The sequence below is a fragment of the Squalius cephalus genome (assembly GCF_949319135.1).
Source record: "Squalius cephalus genome assembly, chromosome: 1".
In the NCBI taxonomy this organism is placed as follows: Eukaryota; Metazoa; Chordata; class Actinopteri; order Cypriniformes; family Leuciscidae; genus Squalius; species Squalius cephalus.
Window position 1 is genome coordinate 7,392,091 of NC_137122.1, and position 23,704 is coordinate 7,415,794.

The 23,704-nt window shown below is 37.9% G+C and overlaps 1 protein-coding gene across 1 annotated transcript in view; it reads right to left on the reverse strand.

The window, feature by feature from the left end:
* Positions 1–289: 289 nt before the first annotated feature.
* LOC307155990 (uncharacterized protein) overlaps positions 290–23,704 on the reverse strand; it is a 50,639-nt gene continuing 27,224 nt past the window's right edge. Inside the window, exons 3-10 of the mRNA XM_079867139.1 lie at positions 10,203–10,327; positions 10,014–10,104; positions 9,699–9,805; positions 8,729–8,812; positions 8,589–8,656; positions 8,400–8,483; positions 5,792–5,846; positions 290–1,938 (exon numbers count right to left, since the gene is read on the reverse strand). Coding sequence (XP_079723265.1) covers positions 826–1,938; positions 5,792–5,846; positions 8,400–8,483; positions 8,589–8,656; positions 8,729–8,812; positions 9,699–9,805; positions 10,014–10,104; positions 10,203–10,327 — 1,727 coding nt within the window. The 3' untranslated portion in view covers positions 290–825. The remainder of the gene's footprint in view (positions 1,939–5,791; positions 5,847–8,399; positions 8,484–8,588; positions 8,657–8,728; positions 8,813–9,698; positions 9,806–10,013; positions 10,105–10,202; positions 10,328–23,704) is intronic.

The window sequence follows — 23,704 nt, forward strand, 5'->3', positions numbered from 1 at the left end:
AAGGAAATCTGTTCACTGGAAGGACAGATACTAATGCTAAAGCCCAAACTCAAATACTTCGACCACATAATGAGGACCCTGATGCTGGGATTGATTGAAGGCAGGAGGAGAAGGGTAAGGCAGAGGATGAGATTGTTAGATAGTGTCATTGATGCAATGAACATGAAATTGGGCAAACTCGAGGAGATAGTTGAAGACAGGGAGGCCTGGCATGCTGTACTTCATGGGGTTGCACGAGTCGGGCACGATTGGGAGACTGAACAACAACAACAATAACAACAACAACACACTCTGTCCATTATTTATTTTTCTTTAAACTTAAGAACACTTGCTTATAAGAATATTCTCATATTGTGTTTAGAATCCTTTAGATACAGGTTTGACATTAGTTTATTTAATTATAAACACACCCCAATAAGTACATATAAAACAAATAGTAATTCATAAATGCTTCTTCATAATCAAACCTACACCTCTATTTAATAGAAAACGCATGTGTATAATGGATATATAGTATCTGATAACTAGTTTTTTTCTCCATTCTTTCACTTGATGGAGTTTTGGTTCCTTGCCACTGTCGCCTTTGACTTTTGGCTTGCTTAGTTGGGGACACTTAATATTCAACAATATTATTGATCTGCCTGCATTGACACCATTATATGAGAACTGAACTGGAAAATGACATCACTGTTTTATCCAGAGCGGCTAAATAGCTATATGCAACAAGAATGAACCATCACAGAACTTACTTAAGCTGGACTGTGACGCTGTTTTCTTCTAGAAATAAAAAGAGCTATATAAAGAAAATAAATAATCGGTAGGATGTTACCCGATTCTCTGACTGGTATCATATCTACAGTATATGTTTAAACAATTTAAATCATTGTCTAATTCTCTCTCAAACCTGGCCAATTCTATATAGTCTTTTAGTTCCTCTCTTGTTTTTTGTATTTCTTTCTGGACATTGCAAAGCTCTTTATGTGTTCTCCTCATCTCTGCAATGGATTTGAGGACACTGGAAATGACCTTTTCTGGATCATCAACATTTCCCTGTCTCATCTGGTGAATGTCTACAGAATCCATCACTATGAAGGCAACATCAAGGATGACTAGTAGTCCACTTAACACTCCTGAGATTGCTTCTGCCACAACTCGTCCTACTCTTGCAGTCTGAGTAGCAATTCTGCTAATGTTTGCCAACAGACCTAAATTCATGAGTTGTGTGGCACACAAAACATTTCTCCCATCTAAATTGCATGATATTCGTACATTATCAAAAGTCGAGTTGCTGAAAAAAACACTGAACTTTGTGATTTTTCTCAGTACCTTTCTCAGTGTGTTCAGTGGTGTGAGAATTGGTTCGCTTACAGATTTATACTTCTGCTGAATTTGTTCAAGGCTCTCTCTGAATGATTTTTGTTGTACAATATTAGTAATGGTGGATGCAGCACCTGTTACTCCACCTGCAACTCCTACTCCAACCCCTACACCAGTAACAATCAGAGACGCCCCAAGAGTGAATGGAGCTAAGATTAAACCAACTAATGCAGTGATTCCTCCAGCTGCTCCAATCACTGACCCTGACAGACTCCCCGCTGTGGCGCTGTAATGCGCAGACTCCATCGAATCCGTTATTCTTCCCCACTCACTAACTAAGTCCTCAATGTCTTTATAGTGCTTGCTGTAGGCCTTATCGAAGGCGCTGACAGACTTCATGAAGCTCTGTAGCAGTGCCTCTGGCGTTCTGCTGTTTCTGTCTACTGCATCTGTCAGGAATGGTTTCGCTAGAATCTCTTCAGCTGAAGGTCTGTCTTTAGGGTCACAGCTGAGCATTTGTCCGATTAATTCCCGTAGTTCCTCTGAGTATCTCTCTGAGATGTGAGGGAGGTTTCCTGCCATGCTGACAGCGTGAAATATGTTACGCTGCATGCCATCTGCCTGTGGAGAAAAAAATAAATAAATTAAGAATCTGGTTAGTGTCAGTAGGGGTTAAAGAAAAAAAAAAGGAAAAAAAAAAGAGTTGGATATAATTGCAAGCAGTTTATAATGATAAAAAAACTTGACAAACAGAACAACCACTGTAACAAAGGTGAGATCTGACAAAGAAAAAAACAAACACAGGGTTATATATACATACAAAAACATCAGACTAAACAAGGTAATTAACCCTCTGAGGTCGGCAAACCCACCAGCAATATTTTCTGGCCTGCCGGATTATTTTGGAAGTCCTAAATGCTGCACAAAACTCTTCCACTACTTGAGAAAAGCCGTAGTCGCGCGGCGATTTCACAGCCGCATATGTGTGAAACACCCATAGATGGAATCATGTGGCGCGGGATTACATTTTAAAGTATAACTGTGCGTTCACACCGGACGCGTATAGCGTGTCAAATTCGCGCCTGCCGCGTCTAGTTATACGCTTGACCACTTTGTGTCCATTCGCGCATCAAAAGATGGTAGCGGTCGGAACTCTGGTGTAGGTCTACTTTGAACGGAGCGGGCGGTCTGACTGACAATAGCGGGTGACAATAGCGGGGAAATAAAGCGGGTGAACACCGAGTGTATTTTAAGCGGTTGCTGAATAGAACCTTGTGGGAGTGGGACGGAAAAAAAACAGTCCCGCGCAGACCTCCTTAAACCTTAGGTGTGTATATGTGTGCCCCGAATAAATAATAATTAAAAAAAAGGAATAAAGTTCAAAAGTCGGACTGTAAGCGAATGAGGTATGATTGCTATTCACACCTTTATTAAAATGGCTGCAATCTGTTACCACAATAGTAGACCTTCTTGGTCTGTTTAAAATGATTTCCTTGATATATGCCTAAGGTGTTAAATTAAAAATTAAAAATCAAAATTAAAATTGGTCTAATCCAGTAATTATTTTTTTCTATTTTTGATCTGAGCACAATCAGAAAATCAGAAAACCCATTGTTATTCGTTTTTTTCATTTTAGTTCAGGAAATAAATAATGGACAAACAAGTCGTTTTTCATCTTTTTATTTTTTGTCATATTCCGCGATTATAGGCCTATATAAGAGTATTTAATTTGTATCCATAGGCCTAATCTGTGTAGCTGGCCCGCCATCTACTGGCTAAAAAAAAAAGTTACTTGCCGTCCCCTGCTTTATGTGTTTACTATTATCTAATTTCATATCATCATAACAAATGGAAACATTTGAAGTAACATATGATAATCAATATATTTTTCTCTAGCGTAGTTGTTACTGAAATCTGTTGGAAGATTTATAGGCTGCTATAGGTTATTGTTTTTATTTTATGCAGCACTGCACACAGCCTATGCCTACAAGGCACAACAAACCTGGTGTTCATTATATTATATATTGTTGGAAACATTTGTGTGTGTGTGTGTGTGTATTCTGTGAATTTTAAAAAGCAATTTTAACCAGAAAAATCTAAAATGTATTCCCAAAATCGTGGCCTATAGTTTCTCTTGATACCAGTATGTTCACTTTTTTTTCAGGGCCCAAAAGAGGGCCACTGAGTCTTGCTGCTTTCAACATTCACATGAGTCTCTGTACATGAACATGGTAAAGTGAAAATCAAACACCTTGGAAATGAAAGGTATGTACAATGTTTTTTGGAATGCCACAAAGGTCTCTTTCTTTGGATCATGTTTTCAATAATGTGCTTTTTTGTCATTTGTTGTGTATCTTTGGATTATGTTGTGTTGTAAATAAATCCAAACAATCTAAAAGCCATTCTTTTTTTTAATCTCCTCATTCTTTGTGCAAGGTTGCTCAGATTTACAGGGCCTGATAGCTCCTAATAGGGCCATTATGGGAGGGTCTTTGTCTTTCTCAGGTGTGAAAAGCTTACATATTAATGACGAGATCACAACTCCCGCACAAAGCTTTATCACACAAAACACATTGTACAAATTTTAAATCAATATATTTTCTTATCTGAATGAGCAGTCAGGGTGATGTTCACATAGTTTTGGAGCAAATATTCCAGGCTACGTGATACAATTTTCAAAAGTCTTGTGAAGAAATAATCAGCATGGGTTTCATGGCCTTATTTCAATGAGAATTTTTTTTTTTTTACAAACCACGCATAAATGTCATTATCTCAAAACTACAAACTTTTACATATATGCTGATATATTATTGTAGCAGAGTTTGTGCTGAATACAGTGTAATAAGACTTTAGCCATGACAATGCCACAAGTAACAGAAATAACCACAAATGTCAGAGCATGCCAGAACACCTCCAGGGCCAGAAAACACCTCAGACCTCAGAGGGTTAACTCGACCAGGGGATGAGACAACGTTAGTCCTGGAGAGCCGATATCCTGCATATTTGAACTCAAACCCTAAAAACCCCACTGACCTGTCTGTAGCTGTAGTAGTTCTGAATACACTGATTAGTTAGTTCAGGTGTGTTTGATTAGGGCTGAACTCTGCAGGACAGCTGCTCTCTAGGACCGACGCTACCTACCCCTGACCTAGAACAGGGGTGTCCAATCCTGCTCACATCCTGCAGAGTTCAGATCCAACCCCAATTTAACACACCTCAACCAGCCAATCAGTGTCTTACTAGACATACTAGAAACTTCCAGGCAGGTGTGTTGAGGTTGGAGCTAAACTCTGCAGGACAGTGGCCCTCCAGGACAGAATGCGGACACTTCTGATTTAGACACAGGTGAGACACATGAGGGCAAATCAAAAGCCATGGAAGCAAATTGATAAAGCCAAAGTAATCTTAACTGGCAAGAGTACAAAACACAACTTCAAACTCAGGGGAAATATACACTAAGTCCTTTGTGGATGAATCTCTGGTGTTGCGGTTACCAGCTTCACCCAAGAAAGTGGATCCTCTGGCTGCTGGTCCCAGAAATCCACCTTGCCCATCAGCCTGTCATCCCTACGGCTCCGCCTTGGCCCCTCCCTCCCTCCCTCCCTCCCTCCCTCGTCCCTACGGTTCCACCTTGGCTCCTCCCTCCCTCCCTCGGGCTCCACTAGGCTCCTTCGTCCCTACGGTTCCACCATAGCTCCTCCCTCCCTTGGGCTCCATCTGGTTCCCTTGTCCCTACAGCTCCACCTTGGCTCCACCAGGCTCCCTCGTCCCTACAGCTTAGCCTTGGCTCCTCCCTCCCTAAGGCTCCACCAGGCTCCCTCGTCCCTACGGCTCCACCAGGCTCCCTCGTCCCTACGGCTTCACCAGGCTCCCTTGTCCGTAGGCCTAGGGCTCTTCTGTCAATGGCTTCTTCTCCGTCTGTCGTCCCCTGGATGTCATCAGCCAATACTCCATCATGGCTCATCTCTCCGTCGACTCCGCCATGGGCTTGCTCTGGTGTACCACATGTCCACTCCTCCCATTATCGCCATCCTGGTCCCTTCGACCAGAGCATCCTCTTCACCAGTCCTTCATCCACCTCCGGAACCACCTCCTCAGCCTCAGCTAAGAGGGGGGTGTTCTGTCACGGTTATGCTCTTTAGTTTCATTTTCACTGACTTTGTGTCTCTTCAGTCATGTCTCATTTGTTTTAAGATCTCGCTACAATCTGTTGTCATGGACACTGATTCAATCATCACACCTGCTAGTCCTGTAGTTCGTTATCTCTTTGAGTTGTATTCCTCAGTTTGATCTGTTGAGGATTCTGTTTTTGTGCACAACACACTGTTTTGTGGTGTTTGCTGATTGTTTGGATTTCACGTTTTGAGTTTTTTGATAAATGTTTTATTATTTGATCCTTTTGGCATTTCATCATGATCATTGGACTGAAAGTGTGACAGTAATATGGTGCGTTTTGAAAAAAAAAAATACTCACCCACAAATTAAGCATGCAGAGATCATGGAGCAACCATCCCAAAGACCATATGTCACTAAAACAGCCGATACATGACAATGAAAATCAAGAAGTATGTGTACACTGTAAAACATGTTATATGCTATCTACTTAAAAATATAATGTGTAGTATTGTTACCATCATTTTTTGAGTATTATACGGCTTTTGTCCTATTCAGACAGTAATGGTTTCTCATGTGGACGTCTGTAAAAACACCTCAGTGATAAAAATATATATATTAGTGCTGGGAAAAAATTAATCGCGATTAATCGCATCCAAAATAAAAGTTTGTGTTTGCATAATATATATGTGTGTACTGTGTATAATTATTTTGTATATATAAATACACAATAAATTAATTAAATGATTAATTATATATAAATTAATTATATTTATACGTAAAATAAATTATGTATAAATGTATATACAGTATATACATGCAAATATTTCTTAAATAAATACATGCATATGTGTGTATTTATATATACAAAATAATTATACACAGTACACGCACATATATTTTGCAAACACAAACTTTTATTTTGGAAGCTCAACAGTTATCGTGAGTACGGTGCTCAGCAGTGATTAAAAAGGATTTAAAGGGACAATGTGTAGTTTTTAGGTATTTTATTATCTAAAATCAATATTTGTATTCATAAATATGCCCTCAATGGTGTACAAATACCTCTGCCAATGATCAGACTAAAGGCCATTGCACACTGAGTCCGAAATTTTCGTATGCGTTTTTTCGTGCTCGTCAGCCTTAAAATTCGTTACACACAGAAACCTTGCACACTGAGTCCGATGCATATTTATTAAAACTTTTAATCCTTTATTCGATGGACTTTTTCGATGACGAGGACTCATCCTGTGACTCAGCATGAATAAACGGTGTTTACATAACCGTACAGTGCAGCCTTTTAAAGCTGCATTATGCAGCTTTGCCGACTTCTTCACTGTTTTCTCGCTTTTTGCTCGCGGGTTTCTCTATAGAGCTCCCCCTACAGCTTTGGAATAGATATTTGACAACACTGTCGTTAAAACTTGTTGGCTCGTCCCATCTTCTCCCGCTGGTCATGTGCATTTGTTTTCAAAGAACCCGGCGAACACACAGAGCCATGTCCACTGAGGTATGTATAATACACAGAAGGCTAGCATATAAATGTTTAGATAGTATATGTGTGCAGTGCCGCAAAGCAGTTTGTTACATCACGAGACCTGATATCACGCGATACTTCCTGATGCTGCGGCCAGCGGCCCGCCGGCCCAAAGTTGCAAGGGTGGTTTTTCGTCTCACAGGCGCTCGAGGGGTGCGAGAAGACCACCATTCAACCCGAAAACAGTCATATAACCAGTCCTCGTCATCGAAAAAGTCCATCGAATAAAAGGAAACGTGACCGGAGATTACAAAAACAAGGGTTAATGTCGGGATAGCTAATGCAGGTGAAAGCTTTCAAAAGAGACGCTGAAGTTGACAGGCTTTCTCAACAGGTAAGTCAACCCTGCTTTCTCAACAGGTAAGTCAATGTTACGGTCTTAATTACAAGCTTTTTTTTCATTGCTTGGTTGTGTACTTTATTATATAGATAGACAGTAGAACATTTATTGTTAAAAGTTAAACAGGTTAAGGCTTAAGTTAAGGCTCTTTGATGAATAGCAGCTATTGAGTAAAGTAACGTTAAAGAAGGTGCTGATGATGATGATATCTAACAATGCACGTAAAAATATAACGAATAAAGAAGGCATTACTACTAATTACCATAGTTAATGTTTTTCACAATCAGTAATTCATACTGTAACAGTTTTTTTTTCTTTTTTTTTCGTTGTTTCAAGTTTCAGTTTGTTTTAAATAACAAACCTGTTCACCCGAAGAAAAACTCGATTAAGTAGAAGACATCCTGTCATAGCTTTTTGGTACATAACTGCTACCGTAGATGCAACACGTATTTGAAAAAGCAAGGTGTTGGAGAGCATTATTCGTTTGAATGCAAAATACAATTTCACCACTAGATGGGAGAAATTCCTACACAATGTCCTTTTAAACAGTGAATCTTGATGTGATCTCATCTTGTAAACTCAGAGATGTGGATTTGGACGGCAAGTAAATCCCCACACGATCTTGGTGTTCGTCAATAAACGGTAGGTAAATCAGCCGGGGATTTTTATGCGAATGATAGGAGAAAAACACTGGCATTCTAAATTCTGAGGCAATAAAAATCACTGAATAACCCTGTAAATGTTGAAAATAACTTACGACCCCATGAGAAACAATTACCATTTGCATAGGGCTTTGGTTTCTTTAATGGAATCTACCTGAATAAATCATGCAAAATCTTCTAAATTAATTTAGTCTATAACACAATGAACTTAATATTTTTAGTGAAACCTCGCACAACTGCAGGTAATGGATAAGTGTGTAGGAGAAAGGACACAAATGCCTAATGAAGGTCAAATAAAGAAAGGTTGATACTTTTGCAAGCACCGATCAAGGATCAAATATCAAGTATCAAGGAAATTTAATTTTGATTACCTTTTTATAATGCTGAACATATCAATATTGTTTATACATTCAGTTATCCAAAAGCTTACCTCTTGGAATTATATTTCTTCCGATAAACTTCTGGGCTGATGTAGAGGTTTGTACCCACAACTGAATTAGCATATTCATCAGCTCTGCAAAGGAAAAAATAATGTAAACTCAAACCTGTAACAGTCCAGGACTTTTGGTTTTGATCCATCACTAGTTCCCATTAATGTTTTTATTTTATTTTTATTTACCTTTCCAATGCTTTTGAGCTTCCAAAATCTCCTAGACTGATGTAACCATCTTCAGTCAGGAAGACATTCTACAATGACAACAGAAATCTCATAAGTCTTTTACTTTGTGATGTGATTTATTGAGCTTTATCAGTGCATACCTGAGGTTTAATATCTCTATGAAGAATGTTCTTCTCGTGTAGATACTGCAGAGCCAGACAAATTTGAACCAGCCAGTCGAGGATCTACACACATGGAGAAAGTAATCCCTACGTTATGGGACCAATGTGCCCACAAGTATAGTAATACCAGTCAATTTTGACCCTTGTGGGGACATTTTTTGGTCTTCATGAGGAAAGCCTATAAATCATACAGAATGAGTTTTGTGTGATGGTAGGTTTAGGGGTCGGGTTAGTGTGTGTCAAGTCAAGTGAAGTCAAGAATATTTGTATAGAGCTTTTCACAATACAGGTTGTATCAAAGCAGCTTCACAGTATTAAATTAAAATAATACAACAAGGTTTGTTTCTAGTATTTATATGGAATTTATTGATTGATACAATTAAATTAAATTTACCTAAAATATCCCAAATATGTGTGTGTGTGTGTGTGTGTGTGTGTGTGATGGGTAGGTTTAGGGATCGGGTTATTTTGTGTGTGATGGGTTGGTTTAGGGGTCGGGTTAGTGTGTGTGTGTGTGATGGGTAGGTTTATAAGGTTATAATGAGGTTAATTGTAGGTTAAGGGACAGGGGTCGGGTTAGGCATTTAGTTGTTATGGATAAGTTTAGGGTAAGCGGCTAGAGATTGCATTGTATCATTGAATGTCCTCAAAGATAGATGTACAAGAATGTGTGTGTGTGTGTGTGTGTGTGTGTGTGTGTGTGTGTGTGTGTGTGTGTGCGTGTGTGTGTGTGTGTGTGTGTGTGTTGGGTATACAGAATATACAGCTTGTACAGTATAAAAAACATTTTGTCTCTGTGTCCTCAAAACATGAAAACCCAACATATGTGTGTGTGTACTGTATGTGTGTTTAATGTCCCGACAAGGATTGTATTTTTGGGGTTATAACATACAAAATCATGTTTTATGTGAGAGTGGTTTAAAGGATAGAGAATAGAATAGAAACTCACCTGTTTTTCTTCAAAAAAACTTTCATTTTTCTGTTTTTCCATGATTTTTGAAAGGTCTCCTCCTTCACAATACTCCATCACAATATAAATGCGTCCCGCTTCTTTATCTACATAAATGAACATCCAGTCAGAGAATGATTTAACTCTGACTGTATTAAAATAGCTTCATTTTCTGAAAGCTAAACTGTCTTTGTTCAGTTAACTGTTATCCTTCTATCATGGTAAATACTTCTATTTAATTTTCCAGAAACACAACAAAAAACAACCACATTTTTCATTTGGAACAAAGTAACATTAGTGCACAAAGAAAAAAACCTTCAAATGAATCCACATAAGTAACAATATATCCAAACTGCAGAGTTTTCAGGATCTCGACTTCATTTTTGACAGAATCCAGTTCCTCGTCCTGAAAGAAAGAAGAAGAAAAACCTTCCATTGAAGCGACACTGTTATTGGAGGGGAAAAGTTGTGAGTTCTGTGGTCAATACTCAAGTAAGATCTTACATCTCTGGAGTTCATCTGTTTGACCACATAAAGATCTCCGTCTGCGTCTTTCACCAGAAACGCCATTCCTGAAGCCCCTCGTCCAAGCTCTTCCTCAATGGTGTATCCATGTTCTTTTAGCACTTCTATAATCCAGATTTACAATAATTTCTACAAAATACTGTAAGCACTAGAGATATGAGAAACAAAGCTTTTACAAACTTTGAATCAAATGGTTCAATACCTGCGCAATTTTTTTTTTTTTGAAGAAGCGCTCAAAACACCACAAGGTGAAACCTGCTGGTCCAAACATGCAGAAAACCCCTTTTACAAAATGATTGCAAATATTTTCTTGAATGTGTAATCTATTAAAGGGTTAGATCACCAAAGAATGAATTTTCTGTCATTAACCCTCTGGGGTCTGAGGTGTTTTTAGCACAAACAGGGCTACCATAATATGTGAGCAACATGAATGTACATGTTTGTATTTTTGAGAGAATAATGTTTATGCATGGTTATTGAAAAAACTAAAAACTAAAGTTTCTGAAATAAGGCCACAAAACACATACTAAATATGTGTCAATAAGACTTTTGACTTTGTCGTCGCCTAGAGTTTTTTTCTTCAAAATGATGTGAAAATCATCCTGCCTGATCATTCACATAAAACAATACATTGATTTAAATTTTGCAAGACACTTCTTGTTTGGAAAGGCAACATGCGCAAGGGGCGTCAACGATCATGCATATTTAGTGATTCACACCTGAGGAGACAATGGGGCCCACATACTTAATGAGCCATTCATTCAGGTGTCACTGAGCCACAAGAAAGAATGCAAGAGCAATATATATATATATATATATATATATATATATATATATATATATATATATATATATATATATATATATACACCCAAATGTGTCACTAATAAAACACAATAAAAAATATTTAAAGTGAAGGCTTATATTGACCTTATATATATTTGATATTTTATTAAAAAGGGTATACAATTACAACAACAATTAAAATTGTAACAATATTTCCAGTGTAATCTTTCTTTGTAAAAATATAGTATACATTTTATCATATTTATTGCAAAAGTTAAGGATTCAATAGTTTGAATATAGCCTACATATATGAGCAGAAATTGGCAACATTATAAGCTTATTTGATGTGGCAGTATTTTACAGTAAAAACTTTATAATCTATCCCATTTTTGTAGCCGATTTTTACTCATCTCAGTAGGCTATAGCAATAGAGTTTGGTAAAAGCTGTTCATTCATTCACACACGCAAAAACGCGATTCATTTTGAAACAATATTTTTGCCAGCTGTAGTAGCTACACAACAGCGTGCATATGTACATTCATTCATTCACACTCAGAAACGCAATTCATATTTAAACAGTCTTTTTGCGTGTACAGACACTTGCGATTAGAACAAAGCAGATATAGAACTGACCTATTCCTCAGCCGGATCTGTTGCTCCTCGAAATGAAACTAAGGTAAATTTTCCAGGATTATTATTAAGATAGTAGCATATTATTCCTCACAGCGTCGTAAAGTACATGACTCTGTTAACTTGCGGTGTGTGTTATCCAGCTGATGTGGGCATGTCATAGGTCTGAATAGCTGGATCCGTTGTTCCTTGATGTGAAACTAAATTATTCCTAAGGATTATTCCTCACAGCGAAACAAGACGACATAAAGTGCATGAGTTGCGGTGTGTGTTATCCAGCTGATGTGGGCGTTCACAGGTTTGCGTGTATTACCATTTGCGTTTGAATAGCGCACGCTCTACGTGGGCGGGGTCGCATTAAAGTTGATGAGCTGAGATGAGAACGGCTGACATCTCTCTCTTTTCATACTGATTACATTAACTGATAATATTTGTTTCTTATATAAATTACTTCAGTTAAAAGAAGAGAATTCAAGCTTCATGCCTGTGTGTCTGTATGTCTGTTTGACTGAGTATTCGCTGAGTTATAGTTCATTTTCGGACGCGTTTCAGAATGGACTTCACTGACAGAGAGAAGGCAGAACTCGCTTATTTTTCTTTATTTTGCAAAAAGCACAACACGTTGTTTTTATTGTGAGTATACACAAAAAAATACACACTTAACAGGATCGATTGATGTACAACACAAGCATGTAATATCAAAATCAATAGAGTATTTTGAATCTCTTTCGCACTGATAAGGAAAAAAACGAGCAGATCACGCCGGTGTGATTGCCGACCTCAGAGGGTTAATACCTCTCCCTCATGTCGTTCCACATCCGTAAGACCTTCAGATCTTCGGAACACAAATGAAGATATTTTTAATGACATCAGATAGTTTCTGTCCCTCCATTGACAGTTTACACAACGACCACTTTCAAAATCCAAAACGATAGGATAGACATCATTAACCCTCTGAGGTTAATGTGAATTTTCTTCACATTGTAGCACTATAAACTTAAATTACTCCGTCATTTATGGTCATACAGAAAAAAGAAATATAAAAAAAGAATCTCTCCGTCGCGGTGAACTTTTTTTTCCTTGAGCACGTCTATAAACTGAAACAAAACTCAGCGAATACTTGTCACACATTTATGAGCCATCCCAGCTAACAAAAATATGTTCTAAGAACGTTGTGGGAACGTTGACTTGAAACGTTCTTAAAATGTTGAAATGTCCAGTTTGCATAACGTTGCTGGAATGGTATTTTAATGTTAGAAAAACATTGCTGGAACGTTAGGATAATGTTGCTGGAACGTTATCTTAAGGTTAGCATAACGTTGCCGGAATGTTAGCATAACGTTGCTGGAACATTGTCTTAAGGTTTACATAACGTTGCTGGAACGTTATCTTAAGGTTAGCATAACGTTGCTGGAACGTTAGCACAACATTGCTGGAACATTATCTTAAGGTTTGCATAACGTTGCTGGAATGTTATCTTAAGGTTAGCACAACATTGCTGGAACATTATCTTAAGGTTTGCATAACGTTGCTGGAACGTTATCTTAAGGTTAGCATAACGTTGCTGGAACGTTATCTTAAGGTTAGCATAACGTTGCTGGAACGTTATCTTAAGGTTAGCATAACGTTGCTGGAACGTTAGCACAACATTGCTGGAACATTCTCAAGGTTAGCATAACGTTCATGGAATGTTATCTTAAGGTTAGCATAATGTTCATGGAACGTTATCTTAAGGTTAGCATAACGTTCATGGAACGTTATCTTAAGATTAGAATAACGTTAATGGAACGTTATCTTAAGGTTAGCATAACGTTCATGGAACGTTATCTTAAGGTTAGCATAATATTCATGGAACGTTATCTTAAGGTTAGCTAACATTGCTGGAACGTTAGCACAACATTGCTGGAACATTCTTAAGGTTAGCATAACGTTCATGGAATGTTATCTTAAGGTTAGCATAACGTTCATGGAACGTTATCTTAAGGTTAGCATAATGTTCATGGAAAGTTATCTTAAGGTTTGCATAATGTTGCTGGAACATTATCTTAAGGTTAGCATAACGTTGCTGGAACATTAGCACAACATTACTGGAACATTCTTAAGGTTAGCATTACGTTCATGGAATGTTATCTTAAGGTTAGCATAACGTTCATGGAACGTTATCTTAAGGTTAGCATAATGTTCATGCAACGTTACCTTGAGGTTAGCATAACGTTCATGCAACGTTATCTTAAGACTAGTATAACATTGCCAGAACATTGGCATAACGTTGCTGGAACATCATCTTAAGGTAAGCATAACATTCCTGAAACGTTCTTTCCCCCAAAATGTTATTAACAATACAACATTCAAAGAACATTAAAATGTCCACTTTCTTTCAAGTTAAAATGTTATTTTAAGGTTAGAAAAAAAATTCTGCAGAATTTGTACAACTTTATTTTTTATTAACACAACCATGTGAATTATAAGTGCACACTTTTACAGCACATCAAAAAGTAGAACATTTCATATGATTATCATACATTTTTAAACGCTACATTATAGCTTAAAAAAACAACAACACATATTTTCATATAAGCATTTAAATGTAATGAAAACGGTGTTTAAGGGTTAGTTCACCAAAAAATTCTGTCAGTAATCACTCACCCTCATGTTATTCCAACCCCGTAAGACTCTTCAGAACACAAATTAAGATATTTTTGATGAAATCTGAGATCTGGCTCACTCCTCAATAGGCTTCTAGGCAATTTTATTCTGGCGAGTTTATCAAGTGACGACAATAATTTTTATGCACAAAAAAACAAAATAAAGACTTTATTCAACTATTCATTTTCTTCCGTATTGGCTTCTGAGTGACTTCACTAGTGCTGGGAGAAAAAATCGATTCACCTAGGTATCGTGTTGTTGTTTTTTAAACGTTCTTAAAATGGATTATTTCTTTATTACAGAATCGATATTAATTGAAATTCAAGTTAGAGACGAGGTTGACCGAAGTAAGTCTCTTCGTTCCAACAAAGGATGAAATGTGTTGTTAAATTTCGAGTGTCGAGTAACTTAATATCCCTTTCAATTGGACACGTAAAAGCGGCGTGAGATTGAATGCATTGATAAGCCATCACGCTACTCATATACTGGGAGAGAGATAAGACAATAGAGCTGCACGATTCATCTTTAAAAAAATGTGATCTCGATTCAAACACCCACACAATCTGCTTCCATTTCGTCTGTCTATTAAACCCTTGACAAAATCATATCGCAACATTTAAAGCTGTGCTGACCCGGAGAGAGTCGTCATGAAACAGCTTCACAATCAGTCTTTTCAACCTCATAGTATCATTATTTCTGTGATGCAATAGGCTAGTTCAAATTATCATAGAAGTACTAGGATAAAAGTTTAAATTTCAAATATAAACACTGATGTTTATGATAGCAATCAAGATAGAGTAAAGCCCCAATCACACCTAACACGTTTTTCCGGTTCGAAAACGCGAGGCACACAGCACTGCCCCAATCACACAGAACAAGCAGTGAACTGCGTTTTTTGTTGCTAGGCGAACACAGAAACAGCTGTCCTGTCAGTCAAGTAAATGTCAAATCAGACTTTTATTAACTTTGTTTATTTTCTGTTAACATTGTGATAGTTACGATTCGTGAAGTCGTTAAGCTCCTGGTAACCCGCAAGAGCACCACAAGTTTATCTTCCATCATCGCACTCTCTGGCGTCCAAAACAACTGTAGCTTTCATCACTACAATGGAAGACCCGCCTCTCTATTCATTCGGTTCGAGTTGATTTTTTTTTCAACTCAATCATATATTAAAGAGAATGTAGTACTAACTGTATGATGCTTCTGAAATAAGTCAGAAAGATGAGATGAATTGTTTTTGTAAATATTACTCATCTTATACATCATGTAGCCTATACAGTCTGTAAAAGTGTGATTTAACATTTTCTGATGGTCTAGTGTTAAAAATAAAATAAAAATCGCAATATCGAATCGCAATTCTTAAAAAAATATTGTAATACCAGCAGTATCAGCACCCAAGTATCGTGATAGTATCGAATCGGGAGATAGTTGTATCGTCCCAGCCCTAGAGTTCACGAGAGCAGCGAGAACTGAGAAGATGACGCAGATGGGACTCGATGTAAATTTCACTTTTGTGAACTCACTCAGAGGCTCACACATAAGAAAATGAATAGTTGAATAAAGTTGTTATTTTTGCACACAAAAATAATTGTCGTCGCTTGATGAACTTAAGGTTGAGCCAGTCACTTGGACTATTTTAACAATGTCTTTACTAACTTTCTGGGCAGAATGAAATTGCCTAGAAGCCTTTGGAGGAGTGAGCCAGCTCTCATATTTCATCAAAAATATCTTAATTTGTGTTCTGAAGATGAACGGAAGTCTTGAAGGATAATTCTGGTATTTAGCACTTTGAGTCTCTTTTCTGGTTTGTTTTGGATGAACTAGAGTGGTGGACACAGAAATGTTGACGATGGGTCCTGTCTCGACTTTTTGACTCGTTTAGAATCGCCTTTGAGCGCTTCAGAGTGGCTGTCTATGGGCATGCACGAACATGTCCTAAAAACAACCCTTAACGTTCGTTTTCAAAACTGTGCAACTCACCGAGTGGTTAGTGGTGTTCGTTGATGATTAAAAACAAGTAGCGTAGCAAAATACAGTTTCTGTTGTGTTTTATTTGCCATTTTGTAAAATCCCATTAATTTCTGTTGGAGGACTCATTGCTCGTTGATATTACTGCGCTACCGGGAACGGAAAAGATGCTTCAGACTCAAATATCGAGCGGAAGTTTATACTTTGTTGTGAGCTATCTGAAAAAATAGTATATTAGTAAATATATAGCAAATAACACGGATTGAAATCATACATTGTGCCGATATATTTGTTTTTAATCATCAACGAACACCACTAACCACTCGGTGAGTTGCACAGTTTTGAAAACGAAAGTTATTAGGTTTGTTTTTAGGACATGTTCGTGCATGCCCATAGACAGACACTCTGAAGCCGTCAAAGGCGATTCTAAACAAGTCTAAAAGTCGAGACAGGACCCATCGTCAACATTTCTGTGTCCACCACTCTAGTTCATCCAAAACAAACCAGAAAAGAGACTCAAAGTGCTAAATACCAGAATTATCCTTTAAAGGGACACTCCACCTCTGGAAAGATGAATGTGTATTTAAATTGGGTCATTTATGTAGAAGAAATGTGAAATAGGGCTGTGCCGGTAAACTTGACAACTGCACCACCGCGGTTGTAAAGCGCCACCGCGGTGGCTGAGGAGTACCGGCGGTGGTTTGCCAAAAAAAAAAAAGTTTGTATGTAAATGCTGTTTTACATTAATATTATGACACACAAAGCTTTGTTTACAAAATAAATAATAGGTTAGCAATTAAATGTTATATCGCAGCCATGGAAAAGTTTGAATTCATGAGAGAGTTGTGCGTGAGTCCATAAATTTAAACTTTGTCGGCTTTGAATTCTGGTTTGCGATCTTCACCCGATAATCAGTGAATTTAAAAATATTCCATTAGTTATTCCATATAAAAAGTTGAATTGTCTACTTTTAAACAAAACAATTCAAAACGAAAATAAACCGACTAGCATGTTTATGTAGTCCGTAGTGTGCAATTCTCTAGGCGCGTTCACTGCGAAGATGACAAGTGAGCAATGTCAACTTCATCTTTGCAGCCCGACACTGACACACAAAAAAAAACACTTTATTAATAAACAATTCAAATGTCTCCTTGCTATATTTGACACGTTCATAATCATTACGGTTTGTGACAGCTGTTATGTGCGTTATTGGCAGCGTCACACACATGAACGCGTCAACCGCATCAGCACCAGAACATGGAGATTTTATTTTAGAGAATGATCACACAACAGACATTAGAACATAATCGAATATAACTCATAACGTTGCTGGAACGTTAGCACAACATTGCTGGAACATTCTCAAGGTTAGCATAACGTTCATGGAATGTTATCTTAAGGTTAGCATAATGTTCATGGAACGTTATCTTAAGGTTAGCATAACGTTCATGGAACGTTATTTTAAGGTTAGAATAACGTTAATGGAACGTTATCTTAAGGTTAGCATAACGTTCATGGAACGTTATCTTAAGGTTAGCATAATATTCATGGAACATAATAATCAGTGAATTTAAAAATATTCCATTAGTTATTCCATATAAAAAGTTGAATTGTCTACTTTTAAACAAAACAATTCAAAACGAAAATAAACCGACTAGCATGTTTATGTAGTCCGTAGTGTGCAATTCTCTAGGCGCGTTCACTGCGAAGATGACAAGTGAGCAATGTCAACTTCATCTTTGCAGCCCGACACTGTCACACAAAAAAAACACTTTATTAATAAACAATTCAAATGTCTCCTTGCTATATTTGACACGTTCATAATCATTACGGTTTGTGACAGCTGTTATGTGCGTTATTGGCAGCGTCACACACATGAACGCGTCAACCGCATCAGCACCAGAACATGGAGATTTTATTTTAGAGAATGATCACACAACAGACATTAGAACATAATCGAATATTCAAAAATCGTGACTCATCCCTGCATGGAATCTCTTTTTACTTTTCCCATACTTTCACTCGTGTCTCACCCATTTCCAAAGGGGATTATAAACGTTTCTTCCTTTGTTCGCTTTTAGGTCGATTATTTTCGTATTCTTTACTGTGCAGGCTAAAGTAGAAAAACCGCTGTAGGACAGATATAGCCTACATTTTTTACATGAACGTCAAATTCTTTTCAACACAGTTTGTGCTTGTTATTAGACATATTGGTATAGGCGCGTCAAGTTCATTTGTAAAGCGCGTTTCACAAGGACGGGTGATTTTAGTTTGGCTTTCTCTGGCAGCGCGCAAACATAACTTAAATGTCTTATCCATGTGGAAAATAAAATAATCTCCTCATACCTTTTACAAGTAGAAAACCTGAAGATATCAGAAAAGAGATCGATGGTCTCTTTCCTGCTCGTGTCCCATATCCCTCTCAAAGCGCAGAGCGGTAGGCTATATCACGCGTCTTTGTGTGGAAATAGTAGTTAGCAGACTAATAGTAGTTAGCAGACTAACTTTTTTTTTATGCATGCAATGGGATTAATCATAGCATGCTGATGAATGATGTATAATAATAATAATTAATCTGCATTCCCTAGTTTTGCACTGATGTAACAAGACTGACAGTGACACAATAAGACCTCATGTTAGCAAAATGTCTTAATCTTTTAACTCTTAAAAAAAAAACTATTAAAAAACATGTATGTTCTTTAATGTTTGATTATAATTTTACTGTATTCACATAGGGATGGGATTTGATAAGATTTTATCAATAATAATGCCACTGACGATTCTGATTATCAATCCAATTCGTTAAAGGAGAAGTTCACTTTTAAAATGAAAATTCTGTCATCATGTACTCACCCTCATGTTGTTTCAAACCTGTATGAATTTCTTTCTTCTGCTGAACAGAAAGGAAGATATTTAGAAGAATGTCAGTAACCAGACAGTTTTTGGGTCCCATTGACTTCCATAGTATATTTTTTTTCCTACTATGGAAGTCAATGGGACCCAAAAACTGTCTGGTTACCGGTACTGACATTTTTCCAAATATCTTCCTTTGTGTTCAGCAGAAGAAAGAAATTCATACAGGTTTGAAACAACATGAGGGTGAGTACATGATGACAGAATTTTCATTTAAAAGTGAACTTCTCCTTTAACGATTCTCTTATCGATTCTTGATAGCACTGTGTGGAAAAATGTTTAAAATGCTTTAAAAAAAAGTGGTTTTATTTATTTTAAAGTTTAAGCTTGAGTTAGCAAACTGTACTTTTTATATAATTTATGTAATAAATAAAACCTAAAGTGTTACTGATTAGTTATACACCGATTCAGACGTCTCCTGAGTTCATTAAAATGAATCGGTTCAAAGGAGTCATTAGTTCGCGAATTGGACGTGTCGTGCGCGTTGTGTGATTATCCCAGCAGTTAGGACATGGAAATCCAAGATTTGTGTCAACACAGAAAACATTTCATCACTGTATAGTTTTATTTCGTTTAATTAAAGTGTTGTTTTATGTCAGCTGAATGTCCGGAACGCGAGAAGATAAGGAAACTTATTTAGCACAATTCACACCCAGCAGTATAATTCAGGGAAAAAAAAACCTCCGAATGCTCCACACGAAACTTTGGTCTTCCGACATTTTACCACCGTGTCGATTTATTTTGATTAATATGTGCGAGGGAGAGAGAGCAAGGGCAGCGCTTATGGAGACGGTGAAGTCGTTTACACAGAGAGTGCGCGCGCGCGCGACCGGCTCTCTCTCTCTCTCGTCGTTCTTTTAGTTAAAACATACGCCCTGTCACAAACGCAGCCGTTCATCTACATTACTCACCGATCAAATAAGACTTTGGCAGGACAAAAAATCACTTTGGCGGGCGCTAAAACAAGTTCAATGCTGGAAAATTCCTGCGTGAGTTTCCATGGTTTCCATTAGACTCGCACGGTAGCCAGAGGCGTCTCATCAAATCGCGAGCTCAGCTGTTGTTGACGCTGTGCGTGTGCTTCAAGATTATAAAAAGTGCTAAGATCCCGATTGGCCCAGAGAAATGTCAATTATAAGAATTATCCAATAATGTTTCGCAATTCTAGCCTGCATGGCAGTTTACTGTGAGAAACAATACACCCCCAAAAAAAAACCTCTCCGGTTCTACGCGATTCACATAAATGACACAATTGACCAAGAAAACGGCGATTTTCGGCGAAAAGCGACAAGTTTGCAGGTATGTAAACAAAAGTTTTTTTTTTGTTAAATAGATTAAGATTTTTCTTAAATAGAATAGATTTATTATATTATGTAAGTTACCAGTATTTACTTATATTTATAGCAATGCTTTACAGGCTTTATTGTGTCGTTTCTTTGTTTTTATTTATTTATTTCAAAACAACCACCCAAACACCGCAACACCGCCGGTATTTGGGTCCATTACCACCGCGGTGGTAAAAAACTGCCACCGTCACAGCCCTAATGTGAAATTATTTTTTTAGTTTGGAGCTTTCTAGACTAAGAAAAGCCAGAAAATGTATTTTTGGCTTATGTGGATGAAAGACAACAACTCCCAGAATGCACTTGCTTCGCTGCTCTACGAGGCCACTCTCAAGCCACACCTACCGGTTAGAGAGCAGTTGTAAATAATAAAGCTAAGCTAAGCTAAGTTACTAGTCTCTGTGAGTATGCCCGGGCACAAAATGTCCGGGATTCGACTTTTGGGTTCTACAGTCGCCATTTATTGTGTTTACTGTGACGAGCAGGACGAGACTAGGGCCACAGGAGAACGACGCGAGGCCGGTGGCGTGATTACTGATGACCGACACCTGTGAGGCACTGGCTCGTATCTCTCACGGAGGAGCGGGAATTTTCTTAGCAGTGGTAAAACGCACATCAACCGATCACGCCACCGGCCTCGCGTCTTTCTCCCGCGGCCCTAGCCTCGTCCTGCTCGCCACAGTAAACATGATGAATGGCGACTGTAGAATGCAAAAGCGGTGGCATGATTACTGATGAGCGGCGCCTGTGAGACGCACCGGTCTCTGGGCTATCTCTCACGGAGGAGCGAGTATTTTCTTAGCAATGGTAAAACGCACATCAACCGATCACATGTTTAGCGTTAATGTAAACACTACATTCAGATTCACCAATCGGAATGAATTCAGTTAGATTGAAACAAAAGGTGTGCATGTAAACAATGAATGGCGACCGTAGAAAGCAAAGCCGAATCCCGGACATTTTGGACGATCTCGACGGCCGGACATGCAGGTTTCTGCCGGTGAAATCAAACGCACTGGCACTGATCTGTGATAGGTCTGTTAGCATATTAGCTCCAACCCCCTATGGGCGGGTTTGAAAGGGTGGGAACTAGTGCTTGTAGTCTCAACAGAAATCCCCCCCCTCTTACACTTCCTCCTACAATGACGCAAAATGACGATTTTTGCATCATTGTAGGAGGAAGTGTAAAGAGGTAAATACAGATTTCTCCCGTCTCAGGGGAAAATGAGAAAATGTTGCACGACCATTCAATAGTATGACTGGGTTTCTAACATTGCAAAGCTTAATGCAAATGGGTGGAGTGTTCCTTTAAAGGGATAGTTCACTTTGAAATTAAATTTTGGTGTTTTAGCTTACCTGAAGGGCATCCAAGATGTAGGTGTCTTTTTTTCCACAGTAGTTTCAATTTTGATATTTTTAGGTCAAACCGTTCTTGTCTGTCAGTCATATAATGCAGGTCTATGGTCACTGTCTCAAAGAGCATGCACAGAGTCCACATTAAACCATTCCCCATCGTAAGTACACATTGACGGCCTAAGACACGAAACGAGCGGTTTTTGTGAGAAAACGAACAGTATTTATATCGTTTTTACCTCTTATAAAACAACCACGTCAAAGTGATCTGAGGGCACGGGCGCTTCCTGCTGTGTGACGTGTGCGCATAGATGTATATACACTAGATGTTAGGGCTGCTCGATTATGGAAAAAATCATAATCACGATTATTTTGGTCAATATTGAAATCACGATTATGTAACACGATTATTTCACATGACTGGGAACGTGTTGCATTTATTAAAAAGACACGGTAACGCTTTACAATAATGTTAATTAGTTAACATTAGTTAAAGTATTAACTAACATGAACTAACAATGAGAAAAACATTTGTTACAGTATTTATTAATCTTTTTTAATGCTAGTTAATAAAAATACAGCTGTTCATTGTTTGTTCATGTTAGTTTACACTGCATTAAGTAAGGGTTAATGCCCGACGAGGTGTCCATTATCAGGTTTTAATGGACGACGGCGAGGTGTGAACCTCCGCTGAAGTCCATTAATACCTGATAATGGACACCTCGAAGGGCATTAACCCGCTTATACCATGGTCACTTACTAAAGTTTAATGTGTTTTAGAGTAAAAATCGTGAGGGTTTTTATTTATTAAGTCGAGCGCACTATTTAATAGTATACAGGCGTTGCCAAGCAACGTGGCCACAGCGAGCTGACCGCAGCAGTTGATCAGTGAGTTTGAACCAGCGCATCATTTAAAACTGTCATCAGTTCCTAGGTGTACATTATCACTTTTTAATGGACACCCTGCAGCCAATCAGAATCGAGTATTCACCCAGACCATGGTATAACTAATGTTAACAAATACAACATTTCATTTTAATAACGTATTAGTAAATGGTGAAATTAATATTAACTAAGATGCTATAGAAATATTGTTAATTATTAGTTTATCTTAAGGTAAGTTAGTTATAATGCTAATTAATGAACCTTATTGTTAAGTGTTACCAAAGACACCTTTCAACAATTCTTAAAAAATCAAAATTTGAACATTGATTGTACTTTTTGAACTATTAAAATAAATAATGTATCAGATAATACTTCAATGAGTATTTAATTCCCGCAGGTCTACCACTTATAATGCGGGAAATCCCCCCGCAAACATTGATTCACTTTAGCATGTAGATTGTATGAGTATCTTAAATGAATCCACACAGATTATAAAATCAAATCAATAATTTTAAAACTTTCTCCAAGATACAATTTCACAAACCGCGTGAGTGTTCAGCGGTGATGCGTCTTCTCTCTCTCTCTCCGTCTCTCAAAATGCGCTGGACTGGACAAGGCAAGCGTCAAATTCAATTAATTGCACAGCCCTACTAGATGTCGCATTAAAGACATTCGTTCCAATGAACTGCCGTAGCCAAGGCGACATCTAGTGTATATACATCTATGCGCACACGTCACACAGCAGGAAGCGCCCACGCCCTCAGATCATTTGGACGTGGCTGTGTTATAAGAGGTAAAAACGATATAAATACCGTTCGTTTTCTCACACAAACCGCTCGTTTCGTGTCTTAGGCCATCAATGTGTACTTACGATGGGGAATTGATTAATTTGGACGATGGGGAATTGTTTTAATTTGGACTCTGTGCATACTCTTTGAGACAGAATCCATATTCCTG